This window comes from Lepisma saccharinum, chromosome 20 (assembly GCF_977018435.1).
Source record: "Lepisma saccharinum chromosome 20, izLepSacc3.1, whole genome shotgun sequence".
NCBI lineage: Eukaryota > Metazoa > Arthropoda > Insecta > Zygentoma > Lepismatidae > Lepisma > Lepisma saccharinum.
This window is the reverse complement of record NC_139248.1, coordinates 67,081,375-67,099,505: the sequence shown is the minus strand read 5'-3', so window position 1 is coordinate 67,099,505 and position 18,131 is coordinate 67,081,375. Positions and strand designations below refer to the sequence as shown.

General features: G+C 41.4%; 1 protein-coding gene across 1 annotated transcript in view; it reads left to right on the top strand.

Moving 5' to 3' along the window:
• LOC146003312 (putative G-protein coupled receptor CG31760) overlaps positions 1 to 18,131 on the top strand; it is an 822,492-nt gene that overhangs the window by 765,750 nt on the left and 38,611 nt on the right. Inside the window, exons 8-9 of the mRNA XM_083141570.1 lie at positions 1,874 to 2,006; positions 16,518 to 16,671. Coding sequence (XP_082997696.1) covers positions 1,874 to 2,006; positions 16,518 to 16,671 — 287 coding nt within the window. The remainder of the gene's footprint in view (positions 1 to 1,873; positions 2,007 to 16,517; positions 16,672 to 18,131) is intronic.

The following is an 18,131-nucleotide window of genomic DNA, read 5'->3' as shown; positions in this document are numbered from 1 at the left end:
TCAAACAACAACACTAGTTTTGTTATCATCATCAAACAACAACAGTAGTTTTGTTATCATAATACTTCACTTACACTAATCGCATCCTCTTTATTAGTAACACTAGGCAGACTTGATTAAAAATTATTCTTTACTTTTTTAATTTTCGTTTATTAGCGCCCACTTGCACTACGTATTTCGCCACACAACACTAATACCGCACACGCATTAAAGGAAAAGAAACCGACACTACATTACGGTAGCCACACTGACCGCAAACTGACGAACGAGGATGTTGATTTTCAACCGTCAATATCCCTCCACTTGACTTTCAATTGTTGCATTCAAAATGTTTACATTCTTTTCTTCGAGGAACAATTGTTGTTATGAAAACTCTTTCCCACACCCCTTTACTATACCTGCCGCAAAATTAGTTTGGTATTGAGAGCTGAAGGAACACGCGTCACGGTGTTGCCATATCATGCGGTACGGTACGGTACGCAGTGCAGCCGTCTGACGCTGTGTCGAGGAAAACGTGTTATGAAAAGGAACAATGATGAAATGTGTTATTGTTTTTCGAGGAAAACGGAATAACAATGATGACAACAATGATGAATGTGTTATTGTTTTCTCTCTTCATTTCCATCTCCCTTACAACATGAACGAATTAACGAAACGAGCATTGTTTACAGGTTACCTTTTCAATCCATTCTGTATATACACTTTCAATAATCATTTCTTTCCGAAGTCCCCGTTAAAGTCTGCCCATCTTTCAATTATACCGCAACTGAGTTGGTGGGGCGTCTGACTTTCACGTGTGAGACCCGCGGTGGTTTGTGGAACTTTTTCAAATATCCCGAGCGGCTCCGGGGTCGACTCAGCCCAAGTGAGTACCTGGGGCAAACCTGCGGTAAAGGCGGTTGGTGAACCACATCACCTCCATAATATGGCCTAGGTCGAGGTCGAGAATGTGTGGAGCTTTACCTCCACATCCCCATATGCCTACATAGTACTTTACTTTATTTTGCGTCCATTATTTTTTTTTGTATGAGAATCCCAGATATTTTATGACTGTCCTTAAAGATGTTTCCCCACCTTGAAAAAATGCCGAATCTTTCAACGAAACTCGCAGTTTCCCAACTGTGGGATATTCTTTCCTCCTATAATGAGAGTAAATATGGCGACAAATAGCATCTTGCTGAAAGGTATCTAAATTTGTCACGCGTTTATTGATATTCCTCTTCTTTCCTGGGGCCCCATTGTTTTTCTCTTGCTCAAATTATTTGCGCTCAGAACAAACCATCTCCCGCGTTTGTCCTTTGAGAAGAATTCCTTTTTCTTTTAGTGCATGGCCTCTTTGGTACATTGTCATCTCGAGTATTGCCTCCTGTGCTTGACATTCTTCACACAAGCTCACGACACACTCAAGAACACAGAAAATTATGTACAAAAAATAACAACTAAAACAACACGCTATATATAACAAAGAATACTCTAAATTCAATAAACACTAAACAACGGACCGGTTAAAATATCACAGCAACGCAACAAACAAACAACACGTCCTCTCCCAACAACATGAAATCTGATCGCAGGAAGAATCGCCAGATAAGCGGCAACACCGAGATAAACGTTGTCTGTTGCTAGGTAACCAGGGCTTGGGTGAAGCACTGGGAAGATTTTGATTGGCTCGCATGCCAGCAACCCACCCTCCCGCAGTGCCGTAGACCCGATTTCAACACGTGCTTCCCAAGCGTCAATACCAAACTAATTTTGCGGCAGGTATAGTGGCAAATCTCCCTCTGCTGTAGCCTGTGTTTTAAACCGTAAACGCAATAAAAGTTGATCCTCCATGAGACAAAAAGTTCAATTTTTGATTCTACTTTTTTTTCAGTGACGTGGCAGGAGAAACAGCAGAACATCAGCTCCACCTATGATGAACTGTTTCGCTGTCATCCGTGTGCGCCTGGATGTGAATTCTGCCACGACAGATCTCCTTGCCTCGCCAACTATAACTGGCCCTTTAGGTGAGTACGAGCAAGAACCCAAAATTTGACGTGGCGTCGGGTGTCGCTGGTAATTTTTAGATGCCAATCCTGATTTTCGCAGGACAATCCTTTTTTTTAGGGTCATGTTCTGTGGTCTGCGATGACACTCCAAAAAAACCAAATGTCGTATTTTTCATTACCGTCCTGCGAAATGTCCTGCAAAACGTCCAGACGAATTGTATACCTCTGTGAAACTGTTAGTGCCTTTTAAATTAATAGTATTGTTAGTTTGCAAAGAAATACTCGTAGATCTAAAAATTTCCATGCTCGCAGCCTTATTCTTGTCGTAAAGCTTATATTTATTGCTTAGAAGCAGATGCATGCAATCTGTTCATATGATATGATATGCAAGGTACTGAGTCATGATATGATATGGAAAGTACTGAGTGATGACTATAAGTATATGAAGGGGCGCTTTGATAAATTGAAGATAACTCAATTCTGGATTTGCATGTTTGATGCTTTGATGAGATGATTACTGCAGCTGCAGAAAGAGAACAATATATTCTCAGTATTCATTAATATTTTAATGGCATTGCACAATCTATTAATGTTTTATGGTAAGAAAGTAAGGAAACAAAAAAAAGTAAAATTAAATACATAAGCAAGAAGAGGATCGAAAAAGAGAGACATGAAAAAGGAAGTAGGAAGAGGAGAAGATGCTAGAACGCCAGGTGTCCTGGGCAGGGTTGTTAAAGGTCCAGGAATTTTAAATAAATTCAATTCCGGTCCAGGAGAGAAAATCAGCAAGCGTAATTGGGTTCTGGACCGTAAAGAATCTTTTTATCTGTAAAGTATTTCAATTCGGTACAGGAACCTTTTAACGGTGAAACTTTCTAAGCATACGGTACCTACACTCTGTCCCTTTAGTCTCTGGAGCAAGCGAACGGAAACAAGTCCTCTGGGCAAGTAGTGACTGGAGAGGGCTCGACCAATGAACGCGTGAGAGGGGAAGTGAGTGCATGGAGGGGAAAACGCGGCTCCAGCTACACTCTATCCCTTTAATCTCTGGAGCAAGCGAAGGAAAACAAATCCTCTGCGCAAGTAGTGACTGGAGAGGGCTCGACCAATGAACGCGTGAGAGGGGAAGTGAGTGCATGGAGGGGAAAACGCGGCTGCAGCTACACTCTATCCCTTTAATCTCTGGAGCAAGCGAAGGAAAACAAATCCTCTGCGCAAGTAGTGACTGGAGAGGGCTCGACCAATGAACGCGTGAGAGGGGAAGTGAGTGCATGGAGGGGAAAACGCGGCTGCAGCTACACTCTATCCCTTTAATCTCTGGAGCAAGCGAAGGAAAACAAATCCTCTGCGCAAGTAGTGACTGGAGAGGGCTCGACCAATGAACGCGTGAGAGGGGAAGTGAGTGCATGGAGGGGAAAACGCGGCTGCAGCTACACTCTATCCCTTTAATCTCTGGAGCAAGCGAAGGAAAACAAATCCTCTGCGCAAGTAGTGACTGGAGAGGGCTCGACCAATGAACGCGTGAGAGGGGAAGTGAGTGCATGGAGGGGAAAACGCGGCTGCAGCTACACTCTATCCCTTTAATCTCTGGAGCAAGCGAATGGAAACAAGTCCTCTGGGCAAGTAGTGACTGGAGAGGGCTCGACCAATGAACGCGTGAGAGGGGAAGTGAGTGCATGGAGGGGAAAACGCGGCTGCAGCTACACTCTATCCCTTTAATCTCTGGAGCAAGCGAAGGAAAACAAATCCTCTGCGCAAGTAGTGACTGGAGAGGGCTCGACCAATGAACGCGTGAGAGGGGAAGTGAGTGCATGGAGGGGAAAACGCGGCTGCAGCTACACTCTATCCCTTTAATCTCTGGAGCAAGCGAAGGAAAACAAATCCTCTGCGCAAGTAGTGACTGGAGAGGGCTCGACCAATGAACGCGTGAGAGGGGAAGTGAGTGCATGGAGGGGAAAACGCGGCTGCAGCTACACTCTATCCCTTTAATCTCTGGAGCAAGCGAAGGAAAACAAATCCTCTGCGCAAGTAGTGACTGGAGAGGGCTCGACCAATGAACGCGTGAGAGGGGAAGTGAGTGCATGGAGGGGAAAACGCGGCTGCAGCTACACTCTATCCCTTTAATCTCTGGAGCAAGTGAACGGAAACAAGTCCTCTGGGCAAGTAGTGACTGGAGAGGGCTCGACCAATGAACGCGTGAGAGGGGAAGTGAGTGAGTGCATGGAGGGGAAAATGCGGCTGCAGCTACACTCTATCCCTTTAATCTCTGGAGCAAGCGAAGGAAAACAAATCCTCTGCGCAAGTAGTGACTGGAGAGGGCTCGACCAATGAACGCGTGAGAGGGGAAGTGAGTGCATGGAGGGGAAAACGCGGCTGCAGCTACACTCTATCCCTTTAATCTCTGGAGCAAGCGAAGGAAAACAAATCCTCTGCGCAAGTAGTGACTGGAGAGGGCTCGACCAATGAACGCGTGAGAGGGGAAGTGAGTGCATGGAGGGGAAAACGCGGCTGCAGCTACACTCTATCCCTTTAATCTCTGGAGCAAGCGAAGGAAAACAAATCCTCTGTGCAAGTAGTGACTGGAGAGGGCTCGACCAATGAACGCGTGAGAGGGGAAGTGAGTGCATGGAGGGGAAAACGCGGCTGCAGCTACACTCTATCCCTTTAATCTCTGGAGCAAGCGAAGGAAAACAAATCCTCTGCGCAAGTAGTGACTGGAGAGGGCTCGACCAATGAACGCGTGAGAGGGGAAGTGAGTGCATGGAGGGGAAAACGCGGCTGCAGCTACACTCTATCCCTTTAATCTCTGGAGCAAGTGAACGGAAACAAGTCCTCTGGGCAAGTAGTGACTGGAGAGGGCTCGACCAATGAACGCGTGAGAGGGGAAGTGAGTGAGTGCATGGAGGGGAAAACGCGGCTGCAGCTACACTCTATCCCTTTAATCTCTGGAGCAAGCGAAGGAAAACAAATCCTCTGCGCAAGTAGTGACTGGAGAGGGCTCGACCAATGAACGCGTGAGAGGGGAAGTGAGTGCATGGAGGGGAAAACGCGGCTGCAGCTACACTCTATCCCTTTAATCTCTGGAGCAAGCGAAGGAAAACAAATCCTCTGCGCAAGTAGTGACTGGAGAGGGCTCGACCAATGAACGCGTGAGAGGGGAAGTGAGTGCATGGAGGGGAAAACGCGGCTGCAGCTACACTCTATCCCTTTAATCTCTGGAGCAAGTGAACGGAAACAAGTCCTCTGGGCAAGTAGTGACTGGAGAGGGCTCGACCAATGAACGCGTGAGAGGGGAAGTGAGTGAGTGCATGGAGGGGAAAATGCGGCTGCAGCTACACTCTGAAACAAGCGAACGAAAACAAGTCTCTGCGCAAGTAGTGACTCGAGAGGGCTCGACCAATGAACGCAAGAGGGGAAGTGAGTGCATGTAGGCGAAAACGTGGCTTCTGCTACCAGCCGTTTACAGCAGCGCGCACTGTATTGCTGCACTCACTCTCTTTCCCTCCTTTAATGTTATGAGACAGTGTGTAAATATCATATTAGTTTAAGATTTTCATAAATATTATCAGATAATCGTGTTTCTGGTATCATTTTAAAGTCCAAAGGTGTACTCTTTTTTTTTAAATCATCGACAAACATCAGTTACATTATCATTCAAAAGTCATTCAGGCCAATCATTCCGTTAAGTCGATGGAGTTTAAATTCTAACGTATTACTGTTGCGAAACTGTTTATAATAGGGAAAACTTTAATTACAAAATTATGCCTTATTTTGTAAATATTTTGAAAAGAGGGCAATATCTCTCATTACGTGTATTTTTATGTAATTTCATTTCTTTTCCTTTGTATGTAGCCAAGCAAAAATTACAAATGTCGCTGAATTACGATGTTAAGTGTGAATTTCATGTTACATATTGTTATTTTCCCGTTTGCATTACACATTTTTACATATAATGCTATAATTGGACAATCTTTCTGTTATTTTATTAATTGACTAGCTTATTAACCGGCGTTGCCTGGGTATTTGTTTATCCCAATCTTGTATTAGACAGGAAAATAATGAATTCTAACTATAGTGTAAAATGTAACTAATTTTAAATGTGATCGTGAATGTCACCAATTAGCTTAGCGACTCCGAAAACTATGGATTCGAGACTACTCTAGGTCATTTGTGGCATTTTATTTATCACCCACTCTCACCCCCCATGCTGATAGGTGATGAACTTGAAGTTGAACCGCATTGGGAGTGTCATGAAAACTATGGCTTCCATTCGCAACACAGCCTGAATGTTAGATAACCCGAGAAACATCATCGTTGTGCGGATTGCATAGAGTCACGGATATATGTTTGTGCGTAATTTAATATCGATGGTTCTAGATTATTTTTACATGTCACCCCTTGCCAGCTCACCCCTAGGGGTGTTAGGTGTGTCTTACCCCCACAGTATTTATTTCCAGTTTGGAAGTGATACGTGTACCAAGTTTGGTTGAAATCGCTCCAGGCGTTCGAGAGTTATTGCTGAACAAACAAACAAACATACACACATACATAGTACATACACACACATATATACATACATTTATATACCGCGTGAGGCACCTAAAAGTACCACCTGAAATAGCGAAGAAACCAGAAACAGTAGCGATGTGAGGTTTGCGGGAAACAATAATATCAAATGGGGCTCGTAAATCGGAGGTATGGGGTGGGTCGAAAAATATCGACAATTGGGGCATCTGGAGGAGCAAAGTCATATTTTTTTTAAATGGAACGATATACAATAACACGCAGAGAAACACAACGCCGTTGGTCTCATTCATCTACTGCACATAGGAACGAAGATATGGCCATGTGAAAATATGTAAACAAACTAACAAGTGGCCCACTTGACCGTCAGTACCACGGCATGTAAGACTTCTCAGGTGCCTGACAGAACTGCCTTTACGCAGAGCAAGTTTTGATAGCAGGTCCACGAGATCGTGTTAGTTCATAGCAAGCAGTCGTAGTGGTAAGAGCGAAGATTATGGTGTTCACAAACATAGAAGAAGTGGACATGATCCTGATTTACGGGGAATGCCGAAAGAATGCCTCAGAAGCCTACCGTGTGTACGCAGAGAGATATCCGGACAGACGACAGCCATCTCTACGTCTGTTTGGTAAGTTATTTATTAAATTAAGAGACACCGGAAGTGTAACACCACGAGCACGTGTGCGGAACAAACCAACTACAGGTGAGGCAGGTGCAACAAATGTTCTCGCCGCTGTTGCTGTGAATCCGCACGTTAGCTCCCGTGAAATTGCCAGTGATGCTGGGATGAGTCAGCGAAGTGTATTGCGCATTCTGCACACACACATGTTTCACCCATATCATATCTCCCTCCATCAGGAACTTCACGGGAATGATTTTGTGGACCGTGTTCGGTTTTGCACATGGATGTTACGACACGACACACCCGATTTGTCACGTATCCTCTTCACTGACGAGGCAACTTTTACCAATCATGGAAATGTCAACCTAAGGAACATGCACTATTGATCGGTGACAAATCCACATTGGCTTCGCCAAGTGGAACGCCAGCGCCCATGGAGTGTGAACGTGTGGTGTGGTATAGTGGGTGAACATCTCATTGGCCCTTTTTTTATACAAGGGACACTGAATGCTGACCGATACATACAGTTTTTACAACATGAACTGCCTGTACTATTGGAGGACATACCACTTCAGACAAGGAGGGAAATGTGGTACCAACATGACGGATGCCCAGCTCACAGTGCAAGACGCGCTACAGCATGTGTGGAAAATACATTTCCAAATCGTTGGATTGGACGTGGAGGGCCTGTCAAATGGCCGGCTCGTTCCCCAGATTTGACACCGTTAGACTTTTTCCTGTGAGGAAAGCTGAAGGACATTGTCTACCGGGATGTGGCAACAACTCCAGAGGATATGCAACACCGCATTACTGCGGCCTGTAGGGACATTCCCTACGAGATGCTACATTCTGTGCAACGATCTTTGCGTGGGCGCCTCGTTGCCTGTATCGCAACTGACGGCCACCACTTTGAACACACACTTTGACAGGTTTTCGCTTCTTACGCAGTGGTTCTTCGACATACTGTCATGGTCATTTTCATTATGCTGTAACACTGTCAAATACATGGTGCTGACGATGTCTACTGTATTTTTTCTTCCTTTAACACGTTCTGTCTTCATCTTGTCCAATGGCTTCCGACATCTCATACTTGTACATGCCGTGGTACTGACGGTCAAGTGGGCCACTTGTTAGTTTGTTTACATATTTTCACATGACCATATCTTCGTTCCTATGTGCAGTAGATGCATGAGACCAACGGCGTTGTGTTTCTCTGCGTGTGCTCGTTTATATTATGCATGTTATTGTATATCGTTATATTTAAAAAAATATGACCCCATACCTCCGATTTACGAGCCCCATTTGATATTATTGTTTCCCGCAAACCTCACATCGCTACTGTTTCTGGTTTCTTCGCTATTTCAGGTGGTACTTTTAGGTGCCTCACGCGGTATATATAGAGAAGATATTGATTTGCTTTACAAATTTTGGCTACTCGCAAAGATGAAGATGAGTGATGATACAATGAAATTGTATTGATGAAGAGGCCAACCCGGAACCCTTGGCATCGTAGCTAACCACTCTGCCACGGAGTTCGGCTTTTCTGTATTTTCTTTGAGTAAAGAGGTATAACTGTGGCACAAACATTCAAACTTTGATTTCTCCAAATATCCGGTAATTTTTATTTGATTGTGCATGTTCGTCACCTATCTTTCGCTTCATGTCATTTAAACCACGAAATTTATATTGAAAATGACTTTGTTCTACACTGCTGCTGATTCATGAAATAGTGGCCGTTGTCATTTACACTATCAATTTATCGGGTTATGAATTTTCCAATGTAATTTAGCACATTACAATTTCATTATATCAAGATAAATTTTAAAAATATAATATTGAGAAATTAATTTCGTACAATGAATGCTGAAAGCAGATAACTTGCGATTGCGAATACATTTGATTTATTTTATTAGTTTACAATGGTTAATTATTCTTATTATGAGAGGTCGAAGAATTGAAAGAAAGCGCCAAACAAGTTGTCTTTGCACCAGCACAGGTTAAAATCCAGTATTTAAAAACACGAAGATTTGAAAGGATAAATGAATAGAAATAATCCTGGACAATTTGCTGAGCAATATTTGCGCATATCACACTACGGCGACATCTGTACGCCAATAAATGAAGTAACTGGAAAGGAGATTCGTTCTGTGACAGAAAAGAAAAATATCAGACCGTAGTGACGTCACGCTTTACATTTAAATTCGACGAAATCCAGGGGCGACTAAAGGGCCGTCCTCTAGAGGAGGGGTGCGCTAAACTGGACTGTTCTCCTTAAGTAGTTCCAAAACTTTATTTTTGATTATATAGCTAAGCGTGGCTGTTTGCTTGAAAAAGAGTCTTTACATACAAAGCAGATATTTCATATTGGAAACAATGACAAAAGATAAGAAACATAGCCCGCCGGGCTATGATGGAAAGAAACGAGTTTCAGAAAAGAAACACAGATGGCAGTACAAACTAAAGAAAGACTACTAAATTGTTAGAGCATAAGTATCGATTAAGTGAAAGTAAAACTATGACAAGAAGATATAATAAAGATGAAAAGAATGTACAGAAAATAGATAATAGATGGAAATAAGAATAGAAGTAGTTCTCGTCACTAACAAGTTGAAGCCTGTAGTCAATCTTTAAGCACGCATAAAGAAATTCTCAACGAAGTAAAAAAAAAATCATGGTTTGAAGAATAGGTTGAAGACTTTCCTCCAAGACTGTAACATAATATATACATGTCAAAATCGTGTATCAATTTAAGCTAAGAGATTACAGTTATTTTTATATCATTACTAGCTGATTGCCGGTTATTTATTTATACCAATCTTCTATTAGACAGGAAAATAATGAATTATAACTATACTGTAAAATGAACTTGGAGTTAAACGGCATTAGGAGTGTCACTATTCATCTTAGCGACCCCGAAAACTATGGATTCCACACTAATATCGGTCTTTTCGATTATTTTTACATGTCACCCCCTCCCACCCCCAACTCCTAGGGGTGCCAGGCGTTTGAACGTCATTCGTAGTGTCACTTCATCTTAGCGACCCTGAAAACTATGGATTCCACACTAATATCGGTCTTTTCGATTATTTTTACATGTCACCCCCTCCCACCCCCACCCCTAGGGGTTCCAGGGTGTCTTACCCCCACAGTATTTCTTTCGAGATTGCAAGTGATACGTGTTCCAAGTTTGGTTGAAATCGCTCTAGGCGTTCGAGAATTATGCTGGAACAAACACACACACACACATCCATTTTTATATATATTACATAGATGTAGGTTTTCAATAAATGCATACCTCTAATATACATATTCTTTAACAATAATACTTAAAGTAGCTATTTTAAAATAACAGTGTGAAAGCGTCGGCCCCCCAGTCCCTCGTTTTTATCCGGCCCTCTGGATTTCTTCCTGCCTTAATCCTTCAAATGTCTCCTTTCACCTCACCCTGGGTGCCAAGCGAGCAGATTATATTTGCGCCGTAATTACAAAAAGGGGGGGATTCACATAACAATTTATATTTTTTATGTCCCTGGTTCGTTTACACATGTACAGCAAGTGAATATACTACTGGTTTGAAATGGACAGTACCGTAGTTCTTGGAATCATAACATTTCTAGTAGGATATATTGGTTTATTATACGTTGTTATAAATTTTAAAAATATAATATTGAGAAATTAATTTCGTACAATGAATGCTGAAAGCAGATAACTTGCGATTGCGAATACATTTGGTATATACTGCTTCCATGTGTGCATTTACATAATCAACCAATTTCCTTAATTCAACATAATTGCGCACCTATGGCTTACACCATCGGCACTTCCTTTACCGCAGAGTTAGCATAACTATCTCTGCGGGCCTACCCTCAGCTTAAAGGATATTCCGTTCCTTACAAATGCGTTTCCTTGCGCCTTCACTCTTTCTTTTGGGCATCAATTATTCAATACGGAAATATCCACATATTCAAAGCTTTTTCTAAAAGGGGACTTGGGACAGCAACAGGGGTTGGCTTACACCAAATGCTACATTATTATATCCAGTCTAGCCACCAAAAGTGGACTAAACTTGAGGAGACGTTCCTCTTCGTCGATCAATGGGGAAACACTGTTTTTTTTTGCTAAAGCCCACTGGGCTTTTTTTATAGTCCGGGTAAACGTCCGTGGACGTGGAGCTCGTAGCGTTGGAAAAATTCCACTGCCAAAGGTCTTTTGAAAGACAGCTAGCTCCCCCAACCGGGGAGATAAAAAACAGGGGAATCTAATATCCAGTAAAGCACAATCCAATAAGCACATACACATACATGCAATAATAACATAAAAGTACACTCATGTAAACATTTTACTTAACCCTACACCTTGTAGCTGTCCAGCAATTAATTATTACAATATACCAAAACCAGTAATGGTCAATCCGACCATTACAACTGTTATTTCCCTTATGTATTTAAATTCGTAAATCTGTAACATGGTCAAGATTTGTATTGGGAGTGGAAAGTTGGGGCGGCAAAAATCGACCTCGCCCGGATGAATATTTTATCTTGAGCCGCCGTGACGAAATCTTTGACGAAGAGATTCGTCATCGTCAATGTGGCCATTCGGGAACATGGCTTTTAATAGTGGACGAATTTGAGCAATCGATGTCAAATGCAACGAAATATCTTGTTAAAGTGCAATTTCCGACGTTTGCGTGGCATTTTCAGCGGCCTTCACGTCACAACAACTCTGCAATAAATTTCCTCTCTGAAACCTTTGGGTTGAGAACGTTAATTGCTTCCTGCTCAGAGCTGACAGGGGAGCCTGATTATTGGGTCCATATTCACTCGCTCCGCAGTAAAGGGTTAATTCTTCACCTGTTAACTTACACCAGGGCGTTCGGATCAAAGGGTTTGGTGTCAGGCTTCAATATCCGCAGATTGTACAACCACATGCTCGTAGACTGAACTTCAAAAAGGGAAAATTTCCTCATTTCCAAGATAAGAGTTTAACCTCAAACCATAGGCGTTCTCGAGAGGGGGAGTCATAACCATCCCTTTGGCACAACATTCGTAGCGGTGGCGAGCCCAATATTTTCTAAAGGTGGGTTACGTATGTTTTTAGCAGTTAGTCCTCATTTTGCCATATTTTCCTGCCTTTGAGCTTTTTCAGGTATACTGGGCCAAGGGGGGTATGACCCCCACTAACCCCCCTCGGGCATGCCATAGGGGGACACATTGGAGCAATCATTTTCTGGATATTCTCTTGCACAAATACGAGGGAAGTCAAATGAATTTGTTGCTGCATTTTGGCATAGACCCCATTGTGTTGCGCATATATTTTAAAGTCTGAGTTAGAGCCTGTAGCTATATCTCGAGAAGAAGAACCATTGCGATGGTTTTTACACCATCTGCCTCCGAATGGAGGACATTGTTGAACATCCTCCTACTTTGGTGTATTAAGCATGCTTAGAAATAATAGAGTTTAATTTGTCGGAGAATTTCTATAAATTTTAACCTTCCACAGGGAAAGAGAACACTGCTCTTCACCGGTGCAAGAGTGTGGAGGAGGCGCCATCTTGAAAATGACAAAAATGGCGTTTTGAAGCTCTCTTGATCAGTGTTGCAGCCTCGAGGTCGTTTTGTAAATGACACTTGATACCTTATGTAAATTTGATATGTATACATCTGTCCTGTAATTTTGAAGGTTTTAATTTGAACCTCCCTCGTACATTAATCGGGATTAGTTTTATCACACCCTTATATAAGACGACACCGGAAATCTAAATCAAGGGGTTAATGGTTACAAGGCATTGAAGTTAAATGGACTTCAGAATTCTAGGTCAAAATATTCGCATGTTTGATTGTTTCGCCTGAGGAAATGAATTCTCAGGCTTATCCCTTCTGTAATCATTGTTAATACAAATAAGAACTAAATTTCGAAAAATCTACTAATATTATTATCACCTTATAATCAAAGGGTCTTGGGTTCGTTCCCTGGCGGAGGTAAATAATACAGAACACTGAAAAGTGTCACATTGGAGATGTAACAAGTTTATTGAAATATTTTTGATAAAACAAAGTCAGTAATTAAGTTGTGAGGCAACTTAAGTGTATAATGATAAAACGTTTTGTTTTCTTAAGTGCAGGGACTTTACTCTAAAATAAAATGTAATAGCAGGCAAATTATTGTGTGGGCTCGAGCCCCACAGGCCCAACTAAGTTGGCGCCACTGAATGTAATGAAAATGAACAACATGATATTGATGTTTACAGTAATGGACTAATTGTAAGACACGTTCGCAAGATTGATACATGTTTCATGCAAGACAATCTGATATATATTATAAAATATATTATTATATATGGTGAATTAGCAGTTATGGCCAATGTACATAGTCTGTGCATACCAACGATTATGCATCTTGTTTATATGTCTTATGGATGATTTAAGTTTTAATAATGTAACCCACCTTGTTACAAGTTTGAATATACTTAATTATGAAGTTCCAATCTTGAGATGTTTATTTCTGTTTATGTCATAAATATTAGGACATAACACAATCTCAAACACAATGAACGCTGGTGTCGAGACTGGGATCTGAAACTAAATCCCAAAAAAATTGTTGTTATGAAGTTTACTTTCAAATCCAACTTTATTTATACAACACACAATCTTATAAATTATGCAACCAAATTATCCCGTTTGTACGTACAACAGCACAAAGATCTTGGAGTCATCTTCGACAGCAAACTCACTTTCAGCCACCATATACCTTGTAAAACCATGAAAACTTGGATTAATTTACAGATAACACACTTGTTTCTGCCCTCAAACCCTACTTTACAAAGTGCGTTGTACATATTCTTGAATATGGTTCCTCAATTTGGTAAATGACCTGTGATAGAAATACAAAGGAGACAAAGTAGCATTTTTTTCTCAGAATAGTCCAACAAAATGAAACAACTTCTTTTACACAAAAGTTTGAAGCCCATCCCTATAACAAATATCACTTCTGTATAGGCTAGAAATCAGGTGCAATTCATTAAACGATCCTCCAGGCTTCCATCTATCCAAGTAGGCTTTTAGAACGGTGTGCATCAAGCAGCTGAAGAGCAATTAATATTTCTTGTGCCCTCGTTGCTATTGTTTTATTTTTTGTTTTATATGTGTGTGCTTGTGTGTCCGCGCTTCTCATTTGTTAATTTCTTTTTTCTGTTGATATCCTGATAGAGGGACCTCCCCGATGCCGCAGTGGTACCGTCGTCGCCTTGTAATCAAGGGGTCCCGGGTTCGATTCCCGGCGGAGGCACATAGTGGTTCGGATCCAACTTTAAACTGTAGGTCCAGTCCCGATTAGCCTTACTGTGCATAAAGTGGACTTAAAACAACAAATCAATCGATCAATAAATAAATATCCTGATTTAACATGGATTTTAGCTGTATTCAGGACTTTTCAGATAAACTTGCAAAGGCGATAGAAATCTGTGTAGTCGAAGCATATTTGAGTCAAGATTAGAAGTAAAATAAACCAAATCAATCAATCAATCACAAGCACATGTGGACGACACAAAACAAACCTCCACAGCGGATTATGATGTCTGTGATTCCAGGCATCATAGCCTCGTTAACCTTCAAAATGCAGAGGTTGACATTCGAATGCCTTCGCAGGTCACGCATTACACCCCTGTATTGATTTGTGCAACAATACATTATCAACCTGTTCAGTATTGATAACGTTCCTCAGCCGCAATCTACAGGGATGTTGTCTGGAAGCTAGCTTCCTTTTTAACCTTTCCCACCCCTTCCTTTCTGCATATTAGCTTCTCTGGAATCAATAAGAAACAAGTTGTCTTTGGGTAAGGCTTGGATGGACCTTTGAGGCTGGGAGCCCTTTGGTGCGTGACCATGGCAGGCCGCAGGGAGCCAATCGCTTTCCTCCTCACCACCCCATTCCATGTCCACATCACCCCCGACAACCCCCACCGCTTTCATTAGTTGTCCCTTGATCTACAACGCGGAGATCATTATTTTCTGTTTCTCTTACTCCGAAGCCAATATCGTCACGGTTTCCATTACGTGAATGTGTGTATCTACCCCACTTTCTCTCTCTCTCTCTATCTGTACGTGTGGTTATATGAAAGGTATCGATTTTTTAAAACAATTTCCTCATGTTTCCAGTTGTCGGTCAAAGAATAAATTTGTACATCGTCGTCAAAAAGTGTGTTATTGCATGTTCGCAAAACATGTAAGAGAGAAGCACATAATGAAAACTATGTTCAGAAGCATAAACATGGCCGTATAAGCAGTGCTCAACGTGAGGGGGGGTGTACTGTCTCATTGTCACCGTGTTAAACCATAGGAGCATCCCCCCCCCGCTAACATCCAAGGCTTGACCAAACAACCCCCTAGCTCTGCGTATAAGCAGAAAAACAATAGTTAGTTTGACTTTCATTGCCCAATCGATTCTAAAATTTTAAATTATTATTATTATTTTGGTTCTTTATTTCCTTTGCAAAACGTCCCTATGTAGCTCGCGTCTTTGGGAGGGCAAGGGTGTCACAAAAGTCACTTTACATTTTAAAAATTACATAATTATTTTATGTTCTCTGATACAGTGAACTTTTAAAGTAAATATTAACTTATCTACACTAAGTACATTAATTCTAAGGCAATAGTACAGTCAATGGTGTGCCCATAATTTTCGAAAGGGGAGTGTTACGTATACTTTTTTTTAGTAGATCTCATGTTGCCATCTTTTCCTGCATTTGACGTTCCTTTTTCAAGGAATACTGGGCCGAACCCCAGCCACCTCTGCCTTGAGCACTCCACTGTGTAAAGTACCTTCAATTGGTTATTGTGCCGCTTGAACGTGGGCCGTGTAGCGGTTGGAATTCCACCGCTCGCCGGCGGAATTGGATGTGCGTATACCGCGTTTGTTAGAACCTGTCCCCTTTCCCGCGCTAGCGATCGCTCGGCAGTTTCGGTGCCAATGAGAAACGAGGAAAAAATCGTCTGCTGGGCAGCGAGGAGCGAATGGGAGCCAGAAGACAGGCGCTTACGTAGACGCTGTTGCGACGTTGCGTATTTTAATTGGCTGCCTGGCTTTAACTTTCCCCAGCACGGAGAAAAGCCAGCGAACAGCTAGCGCGGGAACCGGGACAGGTTGTAACAAACGCGGTATAGTCTGAAGGCTTTTGCGGGAATAACGCAACGCAGTTGCAATAACTGCTTTCATTTGTTCTACTTAACATTTTCAAGTACTGGCTACGTGTTTCACTTAACAAAATTTAGAAAATTTTGTCTCATCCTAAATTACAATTCTAAGGCTTCTACAAGATGGTAATATCTTGACTCCCCTAACATAATTAATTGGTAGTGTAGCTATTCAACTGTTTCATTGTTTTCAGGATCTCTTTGCTGACTATATCCGTGGCCTGTGTTTTCTTCACCCTTGGACTCATTTGCTACGTTTATAATCATCGCAGGCTCAAAGTTTTCAAGGTTGCCAGCCCCATATTTCTTAGCATCACTCTTCTCGGATGTTCCATCATGTACCTAGAGGTAAGTTGGTTGCTTGTTTGGTTTATATACAACATATCTTCCTTGTTTTTAGTCGTAGAAAATTTCCCAAAGTTAAAATATATGTTGAAAGGTGTCCAAGGTAAAATATTTACAGGTGGATCCGTCTTAAGATTTTGTATTCTGGATTATTCGTGAGAAACCCTCACAAATTTGCACAATCATTTTTCCACTTAGGATTTCCCAAGAATAATCCAATGTAAATTGGAGGTATATTTGGAATTTTAATTGCATCAGTGTGTTCAAAGTATTGTTATTATTCTGCAGAAAGGGACATTTCATATCAGAACATTTAAAATCCAGGACCCTTGATCTACGGAAAACTTAAATTGGAGATCCTTAATCTCTCCTGTAGACTTATGGCTGTGTGCACGAACGAAGATCAAATTTTAAATTCGGATCGGGAAAGGATTACTGGAAAATTCCATTGCACGAAGACGGTTCAACACTTGATCGCGATCTAGGAACATCAAAACGAGTTTCAATGCTGATAATTCGAGAACTATGTAAACTAAAAACTACCAAAATAATAATAATAATTTGTGGTTCTGTGGTGCAAAGTCGTAATGTTTGTAAATACTGTACTTTCTATCCCAGAACACAAAACATATATAAATGTCATATATTACGTGCAAGGTAAATTAGAACAGAGCAATGTTTACGGTATTTCTACATGGTGTTGGAAATATGATTGTATACATTTACGAAGATACATGTTACTGGCTATTTACACGACACGAAAATATAAATATATAAGAATTAAGAAATGAAAAATTCAAATACGTACCACAGTACAGTAATAATAGAAATAATAATAATATGTATCTTTATTTGAGCGGGCGAGGTTCAGTGTACGCTGTTCTCTCAAAATCGAATGCATTTCGTAAGGCATTAAAGTCCCGTAGAAGAAGGTTCCATGATTTCTCATTCTCCTTTTGTGTTGTGCCGTCAGTTCTTTTTTAACATTATTTTTTTACACTCCACTAATCCTTGTACATATTGACAAGGTTGATTAGTATATCTCTCAAATTCAGAGAAGTTTGCAGCCTGAATTATTTTCTTCTCCTACATGTTGATACTTTAACACATCACATTACTCTATGGGTTCTTGATTGTCATTTGTTTTAGCCAACCAATCAGGTATAGCCTTACAAATTAATCTCGGATCAGTTGAACGGAATCTCGTGAACGTCGTTTTTCGTTGGTGCAATACAAATCTTTAAACCAAGTTCATTTAGAGTGGATTAAAATTGATCTCGTTCATCTGAACTTCGAAATAATCGGCGTTGGTGCACGCGGCCATTAGTCCGAGACCCTTACTTAAACTCAGCTTTCAATACACTTTGACTCCGAGATACACTATCTCCGAGCACTTCAAATCTGGGACACTTAAGCTCCGGGACACTTAAATTCCACTCCCTTAAATTCCAGACATTTAAATG